This window comes from Oryctolagus cuniculus, chromosome 4, assembly GCF_964237555.1.
Source record: "Oryctolagus cuniculus chromosome 4, mOryCun1.1, whole genome shotgun sequence".
NCBI lineage: Eukaryota > Metazoa > Chordata > Mammalia > Lagomorpha > Leporidae > Oryctolagus > Oryctolagus cuniculus.
Genome location: NC_091435.1, coordinates 8,577,698 through 8,600,978, shown reverse-complemented (window position 1 = coordinate 8,600,978; position 23,281 = coordinate 8,577,698). Strand labels below are relative to the sequence as shown.

General features: G+C 54.7%; 1 protein-coding gene across 7 annotated transcripts in view; it reads left to right on the top strand.

The window, feature by feature from the left end:
- The window catches only part of DOP1B (DOP1 leucine zipper like protein B), a 119,383-nt gene extending 96,680 nt beyond the window's left edge, over positions 1 to 22,703 (top strand). For 3 of the 7 annotated variants that reach the window (XM_051833576.2, XM_051833578.2, XM_051833575.2), the window contains exons 24-37: positions 701 to 756; positions 2,460 to 2,564; positions 2,650 to 2,716; positions 8,273 to 8,417; positions 11,358 to 11,440; positions 11,592 to 11,701; positions 11,792 to 11,938; positions 12,286 to 12,347; positions 12,701 to 12,829; positions 16,672 to 16,808; positions 18,438 to 18,490; positions 18,717 to 18,878; positions 20,442 to 20,571; positions 22,087 to 22,703. In XM_051833576.2, the coding sequence (XP_051689536.1) occupies positions 701 to 756; positions 2,460 to 2,564; positions 2,650 to 2,716; positions 8,273 to 8,417; positions 11,358 to 11,440; positions 11,592 to 11,701; positions 11,792 to 11,938; positions 12,286 to 12,347; positions 12,701 to 12,829; positions 16,672 to 16,808; positions 18,438 to 18,490; positions 18,717 to 18,878; positions 20,442 to 20,571; positions 22,087 to 22,335 (1,635 nt within the window). In that variant the 3' untranslated portion in view covers positions 22,336 to 22,703. The remainder of the gene's footprint in view (positions 1 to 700; positions 757 to 2,459; positions 2,565 to 2,649; positions 2,717 to 8,272; positions 8,418 to 11,357; positions 11,441 to 11,591; positions 11,702 to 11,791; positions 11,939 to 12,285; positions 12,348 to 12,700; positions 12,830 to 16,671; positions 16,809 to 18,437; positions 18,491 to 18,716; positions 18,879 to 20,441; positions 20,572 to 22,086) is intronic. The other 4 variants (XM_051833581.2, XM_051833577.2, XR_011387689.1 and 1 more) reach the window with 3 other exon arrangements.
- Positions 22,704 to 23,281: the final 578 nt, after the last annotated feature.

The following is a 23,281-nucleotide window of genomic DNA, read 5'->3' as shown; positions in this document are numbered from 1 at the left end:
ATGTATAAATATATATATAATATGTATATAAAATATGCATATATATATACACACACAGCTGCACAGATTAGAGATTCGGGATTAGGAAGCAGAGAGGCAAGGATGGGGTGACTGCCACAGCCCCCATTGGAGGGCCAGCCCAGGCTCTCCCGAGACCGTTGTTGTCCTGTTGCCTTTCACCCCTACAGAAACACGAAGTGGCTCGGCCCAGAGGGTGGAGCTGGGACGTAGCGCGCTGGGGGAGCAGTCAGGTCCTTGGCCAGTTTGCGCTCATGACTCTGAGCAGGTCTCAGGTCGACCTTGAGCTCCCACAGGAGGTCCGTGCCTGCTGCCTGACCCTCTGGCCATGGCCACGTTGGGGAACAGTCTGACCTGGGCCTGGCCCAGCCCTGGCTGTTGTGGCCATTTGGGAGTGAACCAGAGACCTCTCTGTCCTTCCTCTCTCTCTGTCACTCTGCCTTTCAAACAAATAAATCCCTCCCTCCTTCTTCCTCTCTCCCTCCCCTCCTGTCCTCCTCTGTAACTATTCAAATAAATGAATCTTCTAAATAAACAAATCTACCTATTCAAATAAACAGGTAACTTTTTTGGGAAGCAAAGCTTGGCTGTGCCGGGCCCGGTTCTGGTGCATTTTGGTGTGAATTCTCTCGGGCTGTGCTTGCAGCCACCCTGGAGTAATCGGCTGTGCTTTCGTTTCCAGAAGTCACCGCTGGCGGACATCGCCGTGTTGCAGTTCTGCTACGCTCTCATCCAAAGGTAACGCAGCGCCCTGGGAAACGTGGCCCAGGCGCAGAGGCCCTGGCTTCCTGTCCGGCCACCTGGTGAGCCCGAGGTCAGAACAGAGCTCAGGGTGTCTTCACGTCCTCCCGAGGCTTGGGGCGGCCTGGCCCGAGCGTCTTTACTCTTCCTCCCCCAAGGATCTCATTTAACATTTTGAGATCCACGTGCTGAATCCAGAGGACTCCTTGAAGTCAGCAAAGCCCTAGGCGAGGCCTCTGCAACTTTTTTTTTTTTTTTTTTTATTGATTGATTGATTTGAAAGAGTTACAGAGAGGCAGAGAGAGAGAGAGGTCTTCCATCTGCTGGTTCACTTCCCAGATGGCCACAATGGCCAGAGCTGGGCTGATCCCAAGCCAGGAATCAGGAATTCCATCCAGGTCTCCCACATGGGTGCAGGGGCCCAAGCACTTGGGCCATCTTCTACTGCTTTCCCAGGCCATTAGCTAGAAGCTGGATCGGAAGTGGAGCAGCCAGGACTCTCATGGGATATAGGCACTGCAGGCAGCAGCTTAGCCTGCCCTGCCACATGCAACTTTAAAAGACTCAGGTCCATATTCAGTTGATAAGAAAAACAAAAACAAAACAGCAAAGAAAGACACAAAGCCCTCAGATAGGAAGGTGCTGGAGAAGTGACGGCTGGGCCTTGTTCTCCCACTGGGTGGCTTCTGCTTGGCCCTCCCAAACCCGGTCCCCCTGATGAGCAGGCCTGATAAAAGGAGGCTTTGGGGAGGGGACTCCCCGGATGTTCCTCCAGGGACACAGGAAGCGTCACCGGGCGTCCTCCAGACCCTAGGGCCCGGCAGCGTCCTAGCCACGGCTCCCAGGCCCCTGCTCCGCTGCAGTACGTGGGGGTGAGGGGCTGTAGGCCACTTCTCAGGGGAGCCTCTACCCCACGTCGCCACCAGGAGTTGCACGGTGAACAACTCTGGGATGTCCTTGGCTCACACTGTAACTCGCATTCAGCTCAGCTGAAGTTGCCAAGAGCTGAATGAAGGGTCCTAACCCCGGGGGCCCCCGGGCCAGGGCTTAAGTTCAGTCCCGCTGTCACCCCCCACCCGCAAGCATCACTGCGGCTCTCACCTCCCTCCTCACAGCAGACGGAGGTGAACGGTGACGCCTGCAAAGGCGTTACAGTGGCTCAGGCGGACTCCGCTTTCTGTGCAGCTGCAGGTTAGCTTCTGGCCGGCTGCCTTTAGCAGTAGACACAGTGAGTTGGGGACCAGGACTTGGGGAGCCGGGGCCCCCAGCTGCCTCTGAGCGTCAGTGGCCTGTGCTGGGCCACCTGGCTTTGCAGCAGGACCCCAGCATCCTCATCCCGGGGAGTCCTCTCCTGGGGGCTGCCGGGGGGCAGATCAGTCTCCTGGTCCGTGTCCCCCAACCCAGCGCCTTGCAACCTTCTGACAGAGAAGGCTGGGCCGGCGCCATCAGGGAGGTAGAATGTTAGCCCCAGAGGATCCCAGGATCTCGAAGCCGGCCGTGTAGTTTCAGGCCCGTATTTGATAGACAAGGAAGCCAGGAGTGAGTCACCTGCCCCCAGCAGGATTGCAGGTTCCAGGGCCCCAGCCGCTGAGCTTGTGTGTGTTGTCATGAAAGCAGCAGGTCGGCCAGATGGGCCGATGCCCCTCTGCCCAGGCCTGCTCGTTCACGCCTGGGTGTGTTCTCTTGTCTGTTGTCCACAGGCTGCCCACACCAGCCCTGCAGGAGAGCTTCGGCTCGCTGCTGGCCGTGCTGAAGGAGTCGGTGCAGCTGAATCTGGCGCCACCCGGCTGCTTTCTGCTCCTCAGGTACCGCGTCCGGCCTGACGTGTCCTCTCCTGGGACAGTCTGCTCCGGCCACGGTTCTGATCCGGAGCTGATTGTCTCTCTACAGCATGCTGAACGACTTTGTCACCAGGACCCCCAACCTGGACAGCAAGAAGGACCAAAAGGACCTGCAGGTCTGTAGGACGACGCGTCCAGCACAGCAGCCGCTCCATCCCCGGGAGGGGGCGGGGCCGTCGCTGTAGAGAGCAAACCTTGGGCAGGATCCGAGCGCAGCCTCAGAGTGGAAGGCCAACTGCCAGATACAGGGGCCAGGAGGGAGTTAGGAAACCACGATTTTGCTCCATGGTAAACACTGGTTGAGTCAGTGGCTTTTTGTCAGTGGCTTTTTTTTTTTTTTTTTTTTTTTTTTAAGTTTTGTTAAGACAGAGGGATCGAGAGAGGTCTTCTATCCACTGGTTTGCTCCACAAATGGCCGTAACACCCAGGACTGGTCCAGGCCAAAGCCTGGAACCCAGAGCTCCATCTGGTTCTCTCACATGGGGACGGGGCCCAGGCACTTGGGCCATCTTCTGCTGCCTTCCTAGGTGCATTAGCAGGGAGCTGGATTAGAAGCGGAGCAGCCAGCACCTGAACCAGTGCCCAGATACAGGATGCTGGCATTGCAGGTGGTGGTTAGCTCACCGTGCCAGTGTTGACCCCCGCCAGGCTTCCAGTTAAACAGCAAAGCCCTAGGCTGGTGCCACAGCTCACTAGGCTAATCCTCCGCCTGCAGCACCGGCACCCCGGGTTCTAGTCCCGGTTGGGGCGCCGGATTCTGTCCCAGTTGCCCCTCTTCCAGGCCAGCTCTCTGCTGTGGCCCAAGAGTGCAGTGGAGGATGGCCCAAGTGCTTGGGCCCTGCACCTGCATGGGAGACCAGGAGGAAGCACCTGGTTCCTGGCTTCAGATCAGCACAGTGCGCCAGCCGTAATGGCCATTTGGGGGTGAACCAACAGACCAACAGAAGGAAGACCTTTCTTTCTGTCTCTCTCACTATCTAACTCTGCCTGTCAAAAAAAAAAAAAAAAACAGCAAAGCCCTTGGTTCTAAGTCCAGGACTCACAGGTAACAAAATCCAGACAGTCAAGTCCCTTCTGTGCAGTAGCGGTGTTTGTGCAGAACCGGTACCCATTGTCCTGTACATGGTGAATCTTGTCTGCATTGCTTACAACACCTGACACAGCGTCAGCAGTTGTTCCACTGTATTGCTGAGAGCTTAAGGACAAGAAAAATGAGTCTGTATGTGTTTGATGTGGACACAACCATCACAGCCTCACCACATTGCAAGCCCCAGCCACAGTGTGACTTTCTGGAAATAGGCCCCTGTGACCTGAGCCTCTGACCCCACTGTCAAGTCAGGTTCCCAGGGTCCCCTCTTACAGATCAGGGTTCAGGTCACTTGCTGGAACAACTCGCAGATCTCAAGGAAATGCATTTGCTGCTTCATTGTCAAGGGCATCACAGGGACACAGAAGCAGAGATGTAGGGGCTGTGACGGGGCGGGACAGGAGCCTGCCTGCTCTCCCCACCACGCACCCTCCAGGAACCTCCACGTGTTCTCTGGCTGTCAGGGGTTTGTGGAAGCTCGTTACTGGGGAGCCCCTTCACCCTCGGGCCCCTCCCTCCTGAGCTGGCGGCCGGGCAGAAAGACCCAACTCTGGTCCTGCCTTGGCCTTGCTTTCTAAGGCCTCCCTGCCACCAGGAGCCTCCGGGGACTGCGGGGGCTGTGTGCCGGCAAAGGGGAGGGAGACCCGAGAGCTGTTTCCCAGTGTCCCACCCACACCCCCGGTGAGCTCAGTGCCCCTTTTCCTGGTGGTTTCTCCGTCTGGCACGTGGCACCCTGCCTGGGCTCCCCATGGCCCAGCCCAGGCGCACCTACTTCCCACAGTGCAGGGCTCTCGCTGGCACCTAGACCCATCTGCCAAGCTGTGAGCCTTGCCTTGCAGTCAGGCCAGGATTACAGCTCCTGCTAGTTGGGGTACTCGGTAATGCAGCCTGGGAAGCAGGCTCCAGGTGCCACCTTCGTCCCACAACTGCCCAGACGCTTTGCTGAGGACGCTATGATAGTGTACGGCTCACTCCACCCCCGTGTGCTCAGCACCTTAGTTTCAGCATGGGGACATGGAAACCAGAGCGCGAGTGACTCCATTTTGGTTGTCAGCCTGGCCTGTTGGGGCCCTGTTAGAGCTCAGTTCAAAACAGGGGACTTCTGTGGTTTTTATTTAACACCAGCTGGGAGACATGGTCCTTGAAAAACCAGAAACTCAAGCTGCTAATACAGTGTGCACCAGCTGAATACAGTGTGCACCTGCTGAATACAGTGTGCACCTACTGAATACAGTGTGCACCTGCTGAATACAGTGTGCACCTGCTGAATGCAGTGTGCACCTACTGAATACAGTGTGTGCCTACTGAATACAGTGTGCACCTGCTGAATGCAGCATGCACCTGCTGAATACAGTGTGTGCCTACTGATACAGTGTACACCTGCTGAATACAGTGTGCACCTGCTGAATACAGTGTACACCTACGGAATACAGTGTGCACCTGCAGAATGCAGTGTGCACCTGCTGAATGCAGCGTGCACCTGCTGAATGCAGTGTGCACCTGCTGAATGCAGTGTACACCTACTGAATACAGTGTGCACCTGCTGAATACAGTGTGCACCTGCTGAATACAGTGTACACCTACAGAATACAGTGTGCACCTGCAGAATGCAGTGTGCACCTGCTGAATGCAGCGTGCACCTGCTGAATGCAGTGTGCACCTGCTGAATGCAGTGTACACCTACTGAATACAGTGTGCACCTGCTGAATACAGCGTGTACCTGCTGAATGCAGTGTGTGCCTACTGAGTACAGTGTGCACCTGCTGAATACAGTGTACACCTACGGAATACAGTGTGCACCTGCAGAATGCAGTGTACACCTGCTGAATGCAGTGTGCACCTGCTGAATGCAGCGTGCACCTGCTGAATACAGTGTGCACCTGCTGAATACAGTGTGCGCCTGCTGAATGCAGTGTGCAGCTTTGCTATCAGCGTGCTGCCCTGGGTTGGGAGTGTTTTACCTGCTGTCACTCTCTGAAGAAGAATGGTGTTTATTGACGGTAGCAGAGCACCGCAGCGGGGATGCGCTTGCCGTGGTAACCTCTGAGCTTTTGAAAGAGGGTGAGGCAAGGGGAGGTGCTGCGCCGATCCGAAGCCAGGAACCAGGAGCCTCCTCCAGGTCTTCCCACGAAAGTGCAGGATCCCAAGAAGTGGGCCGTCTTCCATAGCTTTCCCAGGCCACAGGAGAGAGCTGGATTGGAAGTGGAGCATCCAGGTCCCAAACTGGCACCCACAGAGGCCAGCACGCCTCAGTGCCGGACTCTGCTCCACTTCTGATCTAGCTCCTTGCTAATGGCCTGAGAGCACAGCCCAAGTGCTTGGGCCCCTGCACCCACGTGGAAGACCGGGAAGAGACTCCTGGCTCCTGGCTTCGCTTTGACCCAGACCTGGTCCTTGGAGCCATTTGCAGAGTGAACCAATGGAAGGAAGACCTCGGTCTCTCTGTCTCTCCTTTCTGTAACTCTTCCTTCCAAATAAATAAAATGAAGCTTAAACACACACACACACACACACGAGGAAGACTGCATGAGGTATTTTTGAAACCGTGACTTTTGGCCACAGTGGTTAACACCCGGGCACAGGTCGAGCGGACGCTTCTTGGACAGCTATCTTAGCAGAAGCACTTCAGATATGGCCGTGGTGGTGTCTGTGATGCTGAGGTTCTGGTGGTGTCTTTGTGACAGCCACTGTCAGGGAGGCAGCCAGGGACTGACTGAACGAGGTAGGTCTGTCACTGGCTGCACACAGAGCACCTGTTCTGATTGATTGATGAGAGACAGCTCCCATCTGCTGGTTCACTCCCCAGATGCCCACAACTGCCGGGGTTGGGCCTGAGCCAGAACCTGAGCCGGGAGCACAACCCAGGCCTCCTGTGTGGACGGCAGGAACCCAACCACTTGAGCCATTACTGCTGCTTGCAAGCATGCGCATTAGCGAAAACCAGTGCTTGGGATCCAGAGCCAGTGTGAGGCCGCCACAAAGCACCAAACTCCGGAGCTAGAGGAAGGTTTATTGTCGAGTGGCAGAAGCCCAGCAGGCCTAGGGGAGAGGACAATAGGGTAAGATCAAGAGAGACCACGTGTCTGGAAACAGGTCCTGTTAAACTTTTGCCGCGGGCCGGGCAGGGAAGTGGGAGTAGCAGATCCCAGTGGGTAGGGGTGGGGCTGACACTGGTGGTTGGGCCATGGGGCTTAGGACCGAAGCTCACTGTGCAACGTGGTGACAGGGGCCAGGGCCTAAGATGGTGTCCAAGGCACAGATGGCGCCGCAGAGAAGACGGCACCATTTTACTAACAGCCAAGACTTAAGCCCAGGCACTCAGTATGGGATGCAAGTATTTTAACCAGCAACGTAACCACTAGGCCAAATGCCTGCCCCAAGAATCCATTGCATGAAGACACTTTGTGTGGCCAAAGCAAGGGGCACTGGAGTAAGGCCTACGTCTGTACCCCCAGTCATGGGGTGGGGTGGATCTATGGAGTGGCCTTGGGGGTGGGGACGTTTCAAGGGGGTCCCAACTGATCCCCAAGCTAATCTGTTGGCTGCAGCCTTTGGTGACAATGACAGACCTTGTTCCATCGAGGACTTGGGCTGCCACACGCCAGAGCACCTCTCACATCTCTGCAAAAAGACGTCCCGCGCTTGGGGGCAGAGTGTTTGCCCTGACAGTGAGAGGCTATTAAAGGCATGGCGTCTGTACCTGCCCCCAGCTTTCTGCTAGTGCAGACCCTGGGAGTCTGCTGATGGCACAAGCAATCTGGTTGCGGGTTCCCGGCTCCCAGCACCAGCACCAGCCTAGCCCTGGCCGTTGCAGGTATTTGGAGAGTGAAGCAGCAGGTGGAAGCTCGCTCTCACTCTTTCTCTGTATCTCTCTGCCTCTCAGAAAAAAAAATGCAAAAAGCAAGAAACTCAACACCGAGCTCAGCAGTCTCCCCTTCCCTCGAAACCTGCCGGCGTGATTTATTTATTTTTGTTATGTTTATTGTAAACTGCTCCACCATGATTCTGACAGCTGTCACCTCCCTTTCACACCACCCTGCCTGAGACAGTAGCTGTTGGCCACCTGTGGCAGGCACTTGCAGCATGGCCAGTCCAAACTCACTGTGCTGTGTGAGATTTCAAAGATGTAACACCCAGAAAATGCAAAATCTCATTAGGAATTCTGGAGTTCGTATTGACTGTTTGTTGATGATCCTTCAGATGGATTGTAGGTAGAATTTACTGTTAAGGTTAACTCCGACTGTTTCTGGACAACTTGGTGTGGCAGAGGGCTCCCAGGTGCTGCCCGCGTTCTGTCCCATCAGGCGGTGCTGTCTGGGGCCTGCGTTCTGTCCCATCATGGTGCTGTTTGAGGCCCACATTCTGTCCCATCGTGGTGCTGTCTGGGGCCTGCGTTCTGTCCCATCATGGTGCTGTTTGAGGCCCACATTCTGTCCCATCGTGGTGCTGTCTGGGGCCCGAGTTCTGTCCCGTCGGGTGGTGCTGTCTGGGGCCCGTGTTCTGTCCTGTTGGATGGTTCTGTTTGAGGCACTGACCCTGCTTTCCCTTAACTGACCTCCCTTCCTCTTTGTCTGGCGGCTCTCAGGAGATCACCCAGAAAGTCCTAGAGGCCGTGGGGACCATCGCGGGCTCTTCCTTGGAACAAACCAGCTGGCTGAGCAGGAGCCTGGAGGTGAAGGCCCAGCCTCAGGTGGCGCTGGAGGAATCCGACGTGGAGGAAGATCTGTATGGTGGGTGCAGGGCCCCAGGCACAGAGCTGGCCTGCCAGGCCTGCTGGCTTTTCCTGAGAATCTAAGTGTTCCCACCATACTCCTCCCCCAAAAAAGGGAGCAAAAAAGTGGCAGCCATTTGAGGTGATGGACATGCTAAGTAGCTTGATTATGATGGTTATTTCACTACCTTTTATTTAAACAGTTTTATTTATTTATTTGAGAGCTAGAATTATAGACCATGAGAGGGAGAGACAGAGAGAGAGGTCTTCCATCCATTGGTTCACTCCCCAAGTGGCTGCAACGGGCCGAGCTGAGCCAATCTGAAGTCAGGAGCTGTCGCTCCCCTACTCGCGGAGGAACGACACCGGACCCTGTGCTGTTCTCTTTGCCTGGCCCTTCCCGGGTTTGCTGCCGGCCCCCGAGCCTCCGCGGAGGGGTGGCACCCCCGCCGCTTCCCCCACTTCTGCGGAGGAGCGGCACACCACCGGCCGGCTCTCTCAGGGGTTCCTCAGATGTTCCTCCTGCATGTTGTCTCTCTCCTCCTTTATAGTCCTCTTCTACCAATCCCAACTCTGCTGGCGTTCTCTCCCCACGTGCTGAGCGCTGAGCACACTGCTCTCCTCCGATCAGGGGCAGGATCAGCTCCTGCAGCTTGTTAGTCGAATTGGTGAGGCAGCTGTGTGGAAGTTGTTTATTCCCTCTCAGCGCCATATGGTGGGAGATCAGGTGCATAGAATTAGTCTTAGCAGTTCCAGTAGTTTAGTCTCGGTTGCTCCCCACAAGGAGCCTGGAGCTTCTTCCAGGTCTCCCACGAGGGTACAGGGGCCCAAGTGCTTGGGCCATCTTCCACTGCTTTCCCAGGCCACAGCAGAGAGCTGGATTGGAAGAGGAGCAGCCAGGACTCGAACCAGCATCCATATGGGATGCCAGCGCTGCATTCAGAGGCTCTAGCCCACTATGACGCTGCGCTGGCCCCTTCAGTACCACTTTAAATTGTCAGTGATGCCTCAGTAAAGCTGGGAGGGGGGAGGTGTTGGAAAGTAAAAATAATAACAACAGGCCGGCGCTGCGGCTCAACAGGCTAATCCTCCGCCTTGCAGCGCCAACACACCGGGTTCTAGTCCCGGTCAGGGCACCCGATTCTGTCCCGGTTGCCCCTCTTCCTGTCCAGCTCTCTGCTGTGGCCCGGGAGTGCAGTGGAGGATGGCCCAAGTCCTTGGGCCCTGCACCCGCATGGGAGACCAGGAGAAGCACCTGGCTCCCTGCTTCAGATCAGCGTGGTGCGCCAGCCGCAGCGCGCCAGCTGCGGCAGAAAAAATAATAATAATAATAATAATAACAACAATAATGCAGTTTAAGCACAGGAACAAGCCAACTGCTTTCTTAGGTCTGTGTTAATTCACCTGCAAATTTCTTTTTCTTTTTCTTTTTCTTTTCTTTTTTTTTTTTTTCTTTGTCAGCAAACAGGCAGAGTTAGACAGTGAGAGACAGAGAGAAACATTTTTTTATTTTTATATTTAACCAAATTCTTCAAGCCGTGTTTTTCTTTAAGTTTTATTTATTTATTTTTATGTGTGTGAAAGAGCAACAGAGAGAGAGGCTCACTGCCCTGCTGCAGCTCAGGCGGACACCCCAGCATCTCACACCTTAGCTGGGCACGGCAGGGGTCCCGCAGGTCAGCTCGCAGGGTCACTGACAGGGACTCAGTGATAGAGCCCGAGTGGATAGACACAGTGGACATGCACACGGGGCCCTCGAAACATGGAAACTAAGTGGAATTTTTTGTTTAGATTTTACTTATTTATCTATTTGACAGAGTAGGGGCCAGTGTGGTGGCTTAGCAGGTAAAGCCATAGAGATGTATATCCTGAAAAAACTAGGTGTGTTTTCAGAATTTTTCTGCACCAAAATTACCTTTTAATTGCATTTTTCCAAACTTTTGCAGCCCTCCCATATTCTGAATGTTTATTTGAGTTTGTGTGGAAAGAAAACTTAGTCAATCCGGGGCAGGTATTTGGCTCAGTGGTTTAAGATGCCCCTGGGGGCGCCTGCATCCCATATGGGGAGTAACTTCTGATCCAGCTTCCCACAGCTGTGCACCTGGGAGGCAGCCGATGCTGGTAGCACTGGGCCTCTTGCAGGATTCCTGGTCATGAGATAAAGCAGTCGCATCGTTGTGTGGTCTGCTCCAGAACACGGAGCTGCGCAGAAGTGCACAAGCAGGTGGGTGGGTTTAGCTGGTGTTGGGTTTCCCTAGGGGAGTGCTTGAGAGGAGATAGGGTTTTTTGCCAGGTAGAGAGCTGGCCACGGGAGGGAGGCAGGGATGCCAAGGCCTGCCGAGGGGCTGGTGGTACAGGTGGCAGGCACGAGGGATGGAAGGCCACCCCAAGGAGTTGGGAAAAGGGACAAGTGGCGGTCAGAGCTGGGATCAGAGGTTTAGGCTGTGGGGGGTTTGCAGACTGATGAGATCTTAGGTGACGGTGGCAGTTGGTGGCCAGGATGGAGTAGAGGAAGATTTTGAAAGAGCCAAGGGGGCTAGCACTGTAGCGTAGCAGGTCCGGCATCCCATATGGGTACCAATTCAAGTCCCAGCTGCTCCACTTCCGATCCAGCTCTCTGCTGTGGCCTGGGAAAGGAGCAGAGGATGGTCCAAGTCCTTGGAGGAAGCTCCTGGCATCTGGCTTCAGATCAGCCCCGCTCTGGCCGTTGTGGCCATCTAGGGAGTGAACCAGCGAATGGAAGACCTCTCTCTCTCTCTGCCTCTCCTTCTCTGTGTGTAACTCTGACTTTCAAATAAATAAATATTTTTAAAAAAGAAAGAACGAGCGAGCAGAAGTTAGGCCCGGGTTTCATCCATGGGGGTGTCTGAGCTGCAGGGGTGGTTGCGGGAACAGAAGCGGGGCAGGCAGTGAACAGTGGCCGCCCATCACGGTGAGACGTGGATGCCTCCTCTGTCAGCAGGTGCCGCTGCAGCCTCCACCATGGTGTCTGCATCCGCCCCTTCGGTGTACAGCGTGCAGGCCCTGTCTCTCCTGGCAGAGGTGAGCGCCCCCTGCCCCCGGCTGGGAGCTCCTCTCAGTGCAGGTGCCCAGGGGCTGCACCCCACCCCCACCATGGGAGTGTGGAAGCCCAGGGTTTCCAGGGTGCCCCTCTCTTGTGAAGCTCCCCGCTTTCTTCCCTTCTCCATCTCAGGTTCTGGCCCCTCTCCTGGACATGGTCTACAGGAGTGACGAGAAGGAGAAGGCCGTGCCTCTCATCTCCCGCCTGCTGTACTACGTGTTCCCTTACCTGCGCAACCACAGGTACCGCCCAGCCCGGCGGCCCATGCGATGCGGGAGAGCAGGTTCTCGTGGCCAGTCTCTGACCGTGACCCTTTGCTTCGCCCCATTTAGCACCTACAACGCCCCCAGCTTCCGGGCCAGCGCGCAGCTGCTGAGCGCCCTGAGCGGCTACGCCTACACGAAGCGAGCGTGGAAGAAGGAGGTCCTGGACCTGTTCTTGGACCCTGCTTTCTTTCAGATGGACACGGCTTGCATCCAGTAAGAAACGCCGTCCTGTAGAATGTGCCCTCAGGCCCCAAGCGGAGCAGGGTTTGGGTTTATGTAACATTGACCCAAATACTAGGCTGGCCTGTCCCGGGCTCGCCTGTGACCCGTGGGTTCATGGGAATGCCCCTGCCTCTGTCCATCAGCGCAGCCTCTTCCCGGGGGAGGGTCCTCTCCGCTTGGCCTTGTCTCTTCCTTACACAACAAGGAATTTTTGTGTCGCGGAAGTTTCCGAAGGCAGTTTCTAGTATTGCTCAGAGGGGTGTGTCCTTTCGTTGGTGCTGTTACTCAGACTCATCCGTTGCATGTGTAACTAATTTTGATTTTTTTTTAATAACCAGTTGGAAGTCCATTATTGACCACCTTCTGACTCATGAGAAAACAGTGTTTAAGGATTTAATGAGTAAGTTCTGTGTTGCTCCCACGCAGTCACACTGGGGAAGCCTGTGCGGCTCTCTTAAGCTGCGCACAGTACTGCTTGCGCTTTACTGCTCGAGACCACATGGGGCGCCCATGAGGCCGAGTGCCTCCACAACCCATTGTCCCGCATCACGGTGTAGACACCGTGAGCTGGTGGGTTTTCTGTGGTGCGTCAGGAGTGCTTTCCTAACCCCATGGTGAAAGCAACAGGAGCACTGATGACATCCCGCTCCCTGCACAGAGCTCATGGTTCCTGGGCAGGGAGGGCACGCGTTCCTGTCCCTGGCTCTGGCTGTGGCTTCTCTGAGTGGGGCCTCTCTGCTGTGTTTGTCCTAGACATGCAGAGCAGTTCTCTGAAACTCTTCTCGAGTTTTGAGCAGAAAGCCATGCTGCTCAAGCGCCAGGCGTTTGCTGTCTTCAGTGGAGAACTGGACCAGTACCACCTTTACCTGCCCCTGATCCAAGGTAAGACGGCAGCCTGCGTCAGCTGCCTGCTGCCCCGCAGGTGCCTGCGCCCGGGCGGCTCCAAAGCAACTGAGAGTGATCAGCTCACAGCTCTGGAGGCGGGGAACCCACCGCTGACAGGCTGGTGTCTGGGGAACCCTGCACTGACAGGCTGGCGTCTGGGGAACCCTGCACTGACAGGCTGGCGTCTGGGGAGAGCCTTCTGCCTGGATTCCCACGGGGAAGGCAGAGGGCAGGAGGGCAGAGGCTGAACTTGCCCACCAACGCAGCAAGGGCCGGAACTTCCTAATCACCTCTTCAAAGCCCCACCTCCCCGCATCATCTGGTCATTAAATTGCAAACTAAGGGGCTAGCATTCCAACCACAGCAGTGGCCCCGCCCCAGGCACACCCCACTCCACCCCCTCCCCCAGAGCGGCTCCGTGGGCAGTGAGCAGGGGGGCCACAGCACACAGAGGTCAGGTACTGCAGCGCGTGCTGTGCAGGCACCTGTTACACACAGCAACTTCCCAACTCAGTCGCTGAATCTGAAGCTTTGTTTTATAAGTCAGTTATTATGCTATTAATTCTTATTAGGTGGATTGCAGTAGGGCAGGCACTGGTGCTCCACAGGTTAAGCAGACCCCGGGACACCACAGGCCATATCCTTGACTGCCTGGCTTGAGTTCTGGCTGCCGCACCCTGATCATGGCACAAGTGATTGGGTCCCTGCCCCCCACGGGAGACCTGGATGCAGCTTCAGGCTCCTGGCCTTAGCCTGGCCCAGCCCTGGCTGCAGCAATCATTTGGGGACTGAACAATGGGATGGGAGATTCTGTCTCACGCTCTGGCTCTTATTCTGCCTTTCAAATAGATGAAAATAAGTAATTTAAAAATTGAAACATAGGTGCTATGGTGTAGCAGGTTAAGCCGCCACCTACAGTACCAGCATCCATGGGCCTTGGTTCCACTTCCAATCCAGCTCCTGCTAATGCGTCTGGGAAAGCAGTGGAAGATGGCCCAAGTGCTTGGGCCCCTGTACGCACGTGGGCGACCTGGAAGAAGCTCCTGGCCCCTCGTTCAGCCTGGCCCAGCCATGGCCATTTTGGGGAGTGAACCAGCAGATTGGAAGACCTCTCCTTCTCTTTCTGTCTGTAACTCTGCCTTTCAAATAAATAAGATAACTCTTTAAAAATTAATAAATAAAAATTTGAAAATGATAGAGGTCTGATAGTGTGGTGCAGTAAGGATACTGATCCCTTCACCGGGGCTCCTGCTGGGCTCTTGCTGCGTCCATGCTACTTAGATCTGTAATCGGCACTGCCTCAGTCCACACTCTCAGCGGAGGCCAGTGAATGGTGGAGATTTTGGAAAAGGCCTAGTTTTTTGCTTGTGGTTGTTTTTTCTCTTTTATGTATCCATCGTATTCTTTGCACTGAAAATGAATTACCATAGATATTGAGCATGATTTCTTTTTTTTAAGTCCCTTTTTTCTGTAAGATTTATTTATTTCATTTAAAGGCAGAATTACAGAGAGACAGAAGCAGAGAGAGAGAGAGAAAGAGAGATCTTCCATCTGCTGGTTCACTCTCCAAATGGCTACAACAGCCAGAGCTGCGCAGATCTGAAGCCAGGAGCCAGGAGCTTCTTCTGGATCTCCCACCCAAGTGCAGGGGCCCAAGGACTTGGGCCATCTTCCACTGCTTTCCCAAGCCCTAGCAGAGAGCTGGATCGGAAGTGGAGCAGCCAGGGTTTGAACCGGCGCCCCTGTGGGATGCCAGCACTGCAGGCAGCGGCTTTGCTATGCCACAGCGCCGCCCCGTGAACATGATTTCAAGTAACATTTTTTTTCTTCATAAAATGCTGAAGTGGAAGATCTGTTTTTAATTAATTCACTCTCTTCCAAGATAGGCAAGATTCTCAAAAAGAAATATATGTTTCTTAATATTCATAGCCAAAGTGGAATCAAATAAAATTGATAGTTCTTGAAGAATTTTGTTATTTAAGGCTGATGTAATGAAACATTTTGCAAATACTAGGATCATGCTATAAATCCTTTGGGGTTTATAAAATCCATCAAGGTTTCATCATATGCAGTAAAGGTCACCGTTTGGGTTAAACGGTTCTGTGAAGTCTTTTTTCGAAAGGCAGAACGATAGAGCCCTTCCACCCAGTGGTTCACTCCCCAGATGCCCGCAGCAGCCGTGGCTGGGCCAGGCTGGAGCCAGGAGCCGGGAGCCAGAAACTCCAGCTGGGTCTCCCCTGTGGGTGGCAGGAACCAGAGTACTTGAGCCATCCTGTGGTCCCTCGCAGACTCATTAGCAGGAACTGGATCCCGAGTAGCCAGGACTTGAACCAGAAATACTGATACAGGATGTGGGCCTCCCAGCCAGTGGCTTAACCAACAGCACCACAGCTGACCCGCTGATTTTTGTGTGTTTATATTATTATTGACATCATAATTATTAGCAGTACTAATAATTGTGTGATTACATAAATGCTAATATTTGTATGATTATGCTATAATGACAGTTTATTCATATAAAGGCAGCATAATGCTGACATGATCAGGTTATTTTGGGAGCTCGTAGGGAAAGAGGAATTTCTGTATATGTAGTATGTACCCTCTACTTTGTCGGGTTTTTTTAAAAAAGATAATTTATTTTTGAAAGGCAGAGATCTTGCATCCTCTGGTTTACACCCAAAATGCCAGCAACAGCCAAAACCAGGAGCCAAGAATGGCATCTGGTGCCGGCGTTGTGGCCGGCATCCCATGTGGACGCCAGTTCAAGAGCTGGCTGCTCCGTTTCACATCCAGATCGCTGCTATTGCGCATGGGCTCCTGGCTCCTGCTTCAGCCTGGCTCAGTCCTACCCAGCCCTGGATGGTGTGGCATTTGGGGAGTGAACCAGCAGATGGAAGCGCTCTCTCTCCTTTTCTCTCTTTAACTCTTTCAAATAAAAAATAAAAATCTTTAAAAAGAAGAAGAAAGGACTAGGATATAATATGCTGACCTTATCTTGCCCAGAACCAGGGTACAAACCACTCGTGTTACAGGTGTCTGAGCCGTGCATGGGCCGTGATTTCACAGAGTCCTTTCAAAGGCGAGCGGTAAAAGCCCACCGAGGCTCGCTCAGATAGAGGGGTCCATCTCTAAGTGTGCAGCCAACCTTAGCCGGCACAGCCACAGCTCAGCTGTTCGCTGTAGCGTTTGCTGCATTCCTGGGAGACTTGAGGCTGTCAAGAAAAGACAAAGTCACGTTCTACAATTACTTCAGTGGAGAAAGAGGGTGTCAGGCGCCAGAGAGTTTGGCCTGCGGCTTTGTCCAGCTGCAGGAATTAAAGTTTTTGTGCCAGCCATGAAATCTCAGCCTGACTGGGTAAATCTGTTGTATTTTCTGCTCCACCTCCGGCCGTGGAGCTGTCTGCCAGCCGAGCTGCAGGATCTGCAGAGCCTGGCCCTCCCCAGGGGCTGTCTGCGGCCTCGGGGTCCGATAGTTCACGTCCTCAGAAGAGGAATGAGCCGGGTCAGGGCTCCCTGCCCTCCCTCCCAGCTGTGCTGAGCGCTGTTCCTTGAGCCGTGGCCACCAACTGCTGTCATCCACAGCACAGAGGGCTGCGGCTGCCCGCCTTGCGTGGGGACAGCATTCTCCCAACACTCGCCCCTAATGCTGAGCTGTCTTCAGAATGTCAGAGCAGGGAGAAAATCCACACACACGTGCACACACGCACACACGTGTGCACACACACACACACACGCACACACACGTCAAAGCTGTTACAGTTTTAATTTTCTTCTCTGGTTAATGAGCCCCCCCCAACCCTGCATATCTGTGTGACTTGTTTAAAATCTTCTTTCCTTAGAACGCCTGACAGACAATCTCAGAGTGGGACAGACATCCACAGCTGCTGCTCAGATGTTTCTTTTTTTCAGAGTCTTGCTGCTAAGAATATCTCCTCAGCATTTGACTTCACTGTGGCCAATCATGGTCTCTGAGCTGGTGAGTGCAAGGGCTTTCCTCTTGGAGCTTTCTTCTTTAAAAGGGGGCGCCGGCGCTGTGGCACAGCGGGTTAAAGCCCTGGCCTGAAGCGCTGGCATCCCATATGGGCACCGGTTCTAGTCCCAGCTGCTCCACTCTGATCCAGCTCTCTGCTGTGGCCTGGGAAAGCAGTGGAAGGTGGCCCACGTCTTTCTGCCCCTGCACCCATATGGGAGACCTGGAAGAAGCTCCTGGCTTCAGATCAGTGCAGCTCTGGCCATTGCGGACTACTGGGGAATTAACCATTGGATGGAAGACCTCTCTCTCTCTCTGCCTCTCCTCTCTCTGTGTAACTCTGACTTTCAAATAAATAAATAAAACTTTAAAAAAAGACATAAGAAAGCTACAGACTGATAATTTTTTTAAAAAAGATTTTTATTTATTTATTTGAGAGGTAGAGTTGCAGACAGAGGGACAGACAGAGAGAGAGGTCTTCTATCCTCTGGTTCACTCCCCAGATTGCTGCAATGGCTGGAGCTGGACCAATCTGAAGCCAGGAGCCAGGAGCTTCTTCCAGGTCTCCCACGCGGGTGCAGGAGCCCAAGGACTTGGGCCATCTTCTACTGCTTTCCCAGGCCATAACAGAGAGCTGGATGGGAAGTGGAGCAGCCGGGACTAGATCGGGTGCCCGTATGGGATGCCAGTGCCGCAGTGGAAGTTTAGGCCATCATACCACTGTACTGGCCCCTCTTGCAGCTTTTTAAAATGCATTTTCATTAACACACGACATGATGTCCACTATGAGTGTGCTTTATCTAGAAGCTGTTTTCAATCAGGTTGCTAGCACATAGCCAGCTCCTGGTTAAATAAACAATTAAGATTTATTTATTTATTTATTTATTTATTTTTAAAGATTTATTTAATTGAAAGAGTTACAGAGAAAGGTAAAGACAGACAGAGGTCTTCCATCCAGTGGTTCACTACTCAAATGGCCACAATGGCTGGAGCTGAGCTGATCCAAAGCCAGGAGCTGCTTCTGGGTCTCCCACATGGGTGCAGGGGCCCCATCCTCTGCTGCTTTCCCAGGCACATTAGCAGGGGGCTGGATCAGAAGTGGAGCAGCCAGGACTTGAACCGTCGCCCATATGGGATGCCTGCCCCGGGGTTTAGCCCACTATGCCACAGTGCCAGCCCCAGGATTGATTGATTGATTTGAAAGGCAGAGATGGTGATGGATCTTTCATCTACTGGTCCATTCCCCAGTGGCTGCAACAGCCGGGGCTGGGCCAGGGCCAGGCTGAAGCCGGCAGCCAGGAACTCGGGGTGGCAGGGATCCATGTGCTCGGTCCATCCTCCACTGCTTTCCCAGGCGCATTAGCAAGGAGCTGGGTCAGAAGCAGAGCAGCCCAGCCTCAAATCAGAACTCCTGTATGCAATGCCAGCATCATTAGCATCAGCCTAACCTGCTGTGCCACAAGGCCAACCCACGTGAAGAATGTTTCCTCTTAGATCAGCTTCACCTCTTGCCTGTCACTCACTCCAGCTAATCCGTAGCGCTTGCTAGTGTTTGCTAGTGTTACGTGGCTGTACACCTTTGGGGAAGTTTCCGGTGTCTCAAATAGTGACTGGAACACCCATTTTCTTTTTAAGATTCAGACATTCATACAGCTCGAAGACGACCTGAAGGAAGACGAGTCCGCACGGTGAGTTAGCCCAGAGCCTGTGCCCGAGTGCCAGGCCGGCCGCGACTAGCGGACTTGGCTTTATGGCAGGCGGCTGCCTAGTGCTGACGGCAGCTTCCTGGTCATGGCACCAGCTGTCCCGGAAACTTCTTTAAAAAAAAAATCCTTCTTGATGCTGCTTCCTACGCAAATGGGCGGTAGCAGATGCGGATGGATTTCTAACAGGGATTTCTTTGTGAATTTATAGAAACAGCAACAAAGTAAACAGAGTGAAAGCCTCAGCCACCGATGGCAGCGGGCCGGCCGCGGGGGAGATGCCCCCGAGTGAGCTGCTCTTGTATTTGTCGGCTTGCAAGTTCCTGGACACCGCACTTTGCTTCCCGCCCGACAAGATGCCGCTATTTCAGATGTAAGTCCACACCGACGTCGGTGGCTTCTCTGCTAATGAGCGCGTTCGCATGCTCGTCCACGGGTGGTACACGAGGAGCCACGGGCCCCGCGAGCCCGTCTCCGATGACCCTCGAGGTCCGTGGCTTCGTGCCCTGGCCTCACAGCGCATCCACAGATGCGCCTGTCGCGGGAAGCGGGCGCGCGTGTTTAGCTGGCTGTGCAGCTTCATTGCTTATACAATCCGGGCCTCCCACAGCTGCGCCTCACGGCCTGTGTGTGGGTTTTTGTTTTTGTTTCGGTCTGTTTTCAGTTAAATGTGGATGCCTGTGTTTGGAGCATGCAGCCTCCGATTCAGGCATGCGTTTCCTGTGGCCCTAATACAGAGTGTCCACGTTTCATGTCCCTCCACTCCGCCCGGAAGGCAGTCATTGGGTTCCCAAGTGCACGTAACTGCATGAAAGAAGCCAGTCGGAAGAGGCCACACTGCGTGTCGCTCCCGTTCTCTGACATTCTAGAAAAGCTGTGGCTGCAACACGGGATCGTGAGGGCAGTGACAACGCTGTGTAAGACACTGTGGTCACCGCGCGCTCGACCACCCCGAGCGAGCCCTAGTGACATCTGTGGACCCTGGGGGGTGATGGCGTCTCAGTGCAGCGGGGCCGGCGGTGTCCGTGTGGGGCTGGCGTCTGTGGGAGCTGAGTTGTGCTGTGACCAAAACTGCTCCACAAAAGGAAGTCTGTCTGTTCCTAAAGCAGGCTCTTACAGACACAAATGACACGGCAGCGTTATCCGTGATAGGCAAGGGGTGACGGCAACCCCGTGGCCACCTGATGAACTCATAAGTAGCGTGTGCCGTAGCCATGCAATGAAATCCCACTCAGCCGTGAACAGAAATGCAGCATTGGGACCAGCGTCGTGGTGCGGCAGGTTAAGCCGCTGTTTGCATCCCAGCATCCCATATCGAAGTGTCTGTCCCAGTTCCGCTCCATGCTAATGTGTCTGGGCGGGCAGCAGAGGCGGCTCAAGTGCTTGAATCCCTGCCTCCTCATGGGAGACCCGGATGGAGTTCCTGGCTCCTGGCTTCAGGCTGGCCCAGCCCCAGCTGCCGTGAGCATTTGGGGAGTGAAGCAGCAAATGGAAGCTCTCAATCTGTCTTTCTCCATCACTCTGCCTTTCAAATAAGTAAATCCTGAAAAGGAAAGAATGAACTGATGTGTTGGTACCTACTAAACATGGATGAAGCCTGCAAGTGTGACACGGGAGAAGGAAGCCGGTCCCAGAGGAACATGGGCAGGGTCCCGTCCACGCCGCACGTCCTGAAGAAGGAATTCCGTAGAGCACAGAAAGTAGTGCCCGGTGGCCCAGATCCCAGGGGCAGATGGGGAGGGGTGGCCGCAGGGAGCAGGGCTCCTTGGGGTAAAATACCCAGCACTCAGTAGTAGGGGTCCACACACTGCATGGAGGAGCAGCCGTGGTGTCACACACGCACTGTGGGTATTGTGTGGGTCTTCATGGAACCGTTGGAAACACCCGGAGGTGGTCCCTGGGCCGGCACACCTGACCTTGGCTTTCTTCCCTCCAGTTACAGGTGGGCATTTGTCCCAGAAGTGGACACAGAGAGCTCAGCCTTCCCATCAGAACTGGAAGAGGGTCACCAGGAGTGCAGACCCCACACTGTCAGGATTCTAGAACTTCTCAGATTAAAATACGGGGTAAGTGTTTTCCTTTTTAGAAATTGTATCAGGGGCCAGTGCTGTGGCGTAGCGGGCAGAGCCTCTGCTTGCGACACCAGCATCCCATGTGAGCACCACTCCGTGTCCTGGCTGCTCTGCTTTCCAATCCAGCTCCCTGCCAAGGGCCTGGGAAAAGCAGCAGAGAATGGCCCAAGTGCTTGGGCCCCTGCTACGCACATGGCAGACCCGGAAGAGCTCCTGGCTCAGCTCCAACCATTGCGGCCATGTGGGGAGTGAACCAGGAGACAGAAAAACCTCTCTCTCTGCCTCTGCCTCTCCGTAACTCTGCCTTTCAAATAAATAAAAAATGTAAAAATAATAATAAAGGGGCAGCGCTGTGGCTCACTTGGTTAATCCTCCTCCTGTGGCGCCAGCATCCCGTATGGGCACCGGGTTCTAGTCCTGGTTGCTCCTCTTCCAGTCCAGCTCTCTGCTGCAGCCTGGGAGGGCAGTGGAGGATGGCCCAAGTGCTTGAGCCCCTGCACCTGTATGGGAGACCAGGAGGAAGCACCTGGCTCCTGGCTTTGGATGGGCGCAGTGCCGGCTGTAGCGGCCATTTGGGGGGTGAACCAATGGAAGGAAGACCTTTCTCTCTGTCTGTCTCTCTCACTGTCTACAACTCTACCTCTCAAATAAATAATAATAATAATAAAATAAAGATTGTATTCATTCTCTGTTTCTCCCTCACTGTAATTCTCCCTTTCAAATAAATAAAATAGATCTTTAACATACATACATACATAGCAATACATCAAGGCTGTGTCCACAGCAGAGGGAGGGCAGGGCTGGGCCGTGAGTAATGAGCTCCATGTGTCACCTGATTGCAGTGACCACGAAGCATCTTCAGGAATCATCCCTTGGTGTCAGAGCCCTGGTGGTTATAAACACCGCTGTGTTCTCTCATGCCTGTGTCACACAGACTTTCTCATCGCGGTGCCAAGAGGCAAAGCTGCCTGGCTGACACAGCCACCCTGAGGCCCCTCAACCCAGGGCTGCAGCGACTAGAGTCTAAATAGAAGCAGTGCCAGGCTGGGCTCAGGGTGGACACCGTGGGCGGTGGCGGCCAGGCGGGGCTCAGGGTGGATACCCATGGGTGGGGGCAGCCGGGCTGGGCTCAGGGTGGACACCGAGGGCAGCGGCAGCCGAGCTGGGCTCAGGGTGGACACCATGGGCGGAGGCAGGCCAGGCTGGGCTCAGGGTGGACACCGTGGGCGGAGGTAGCCGGGCTGGGCTCCGGGTAGACACCCGTGGGCAACGGCAGCCGGGCTGGGCTCAGGGTGGACACCGTGGGCGGAGGCGGCCGGGCTAGGCTCAGGGTGGACACCGTGGGCGGAGGCGGCCAGGCTGGGCTCAGGGTGGACACCCGTGGGCGGCGGCAGCCGGGCACTGGGGCGCCTGCCAGTCACTGGTGAAGGGAACGGGCCCCGTGGGCTTGGCTGCAGGCCTGGGCATCCTCACACCCCTCTCACTGGTGTGCTTCCCTTGGGCTTGCAGGAAACGGGCGGTGCCGAGGCCATGGCCAAGGGCGAGCTCCCCCTGCTGCGCCAGCACTCGGTCTCCAGCATCAGGGAGCTGACGCCCTTCTTCACCACGCTCAGCTCGGCCTTTAAGACCCAAAGTCAGCTGCCTGCCGACGCCCCGGGGGCCCCGACCTTGGAGTTCCCCGTCACGGACAGCCCAAGGCTCCTACAGCAGCTGGAAGAATGTGTGGAGTGCGATTTCTTGGAATATCCGGAATGTTGACGTTAGAAGGGCGCGTCTGTGGGTACTTCGCTGCAAACCAGGACACGTCCTAAAGGAGCAAAGACTTTCAATCAAGTCCAGTCTGCTGCTGCAAGTTCATTCCAATCCCTTTCTGTTCAGCCACAAAACACGCACACCCCGGAATGCCTTGTAAGATATTTGGGTCTGATTCTGTGTTTCCTCCTCAATGTATGTAATGGAAATAAAATTAATATGTCACCCAGCAGTGGCACAAAAGCTGTGACGTGAGCAGAGCACGGGACGAAGGAGCCGCTCCCTTTGCTGAAGCAGAGATGTGACCTTCCTCAGGAGATTTCTCGCACAGTGTAAGCTTATTAAAGATAATTATTTTTCACCTTTCGCACAAACGTCTTTTCAAGCATTTTATTTTGGTTCTGCATCTTCCAACCGAAGCATTTTATTTTCTGAGACGAATTGCCCATGCCCCACTCTTGTCCGTGGAGGTCAGCATCCGCACCGTGGAAACACGTGGAAGCGCAGCGTCGACAGCGTTTGGCTGCTGTGACGTGAGCGGTGCGACACCAGCCACCTCCTGAGCACGCTCTGTTGAGTACAGAGCTGTCAGCCACGTCGTGGGGATCCCAGTGTCGGGAAACATGGCAGCCAGGGCCACCCCTCCGCAGTCGCCCCTGCCGCTGTCCACTCCTTGCCACGTTGCAGGCCTGGCCGTGCGTTCCCATGACCCCTTCCCAGGCGCGGGAGTCTCGGGCGTGGCAGCCTCTCTGCCCATGCTGCGCACCCCGTTGCCTTCTGCCCACTACACCATTTAGCAGCCTGGCTGCAGCAACTGCTCCCAGGCGGGCCTTTGCACACCCTGCGTGCGTGAGCCCCATTCACCTCCCAGGCCTGCCCTGCTCCCATCTCCTGGGTGTTTCCCATCCATCCCCAGCCAGAGGGATGCAGTCTGCCCTGATGTGCGCTCCCA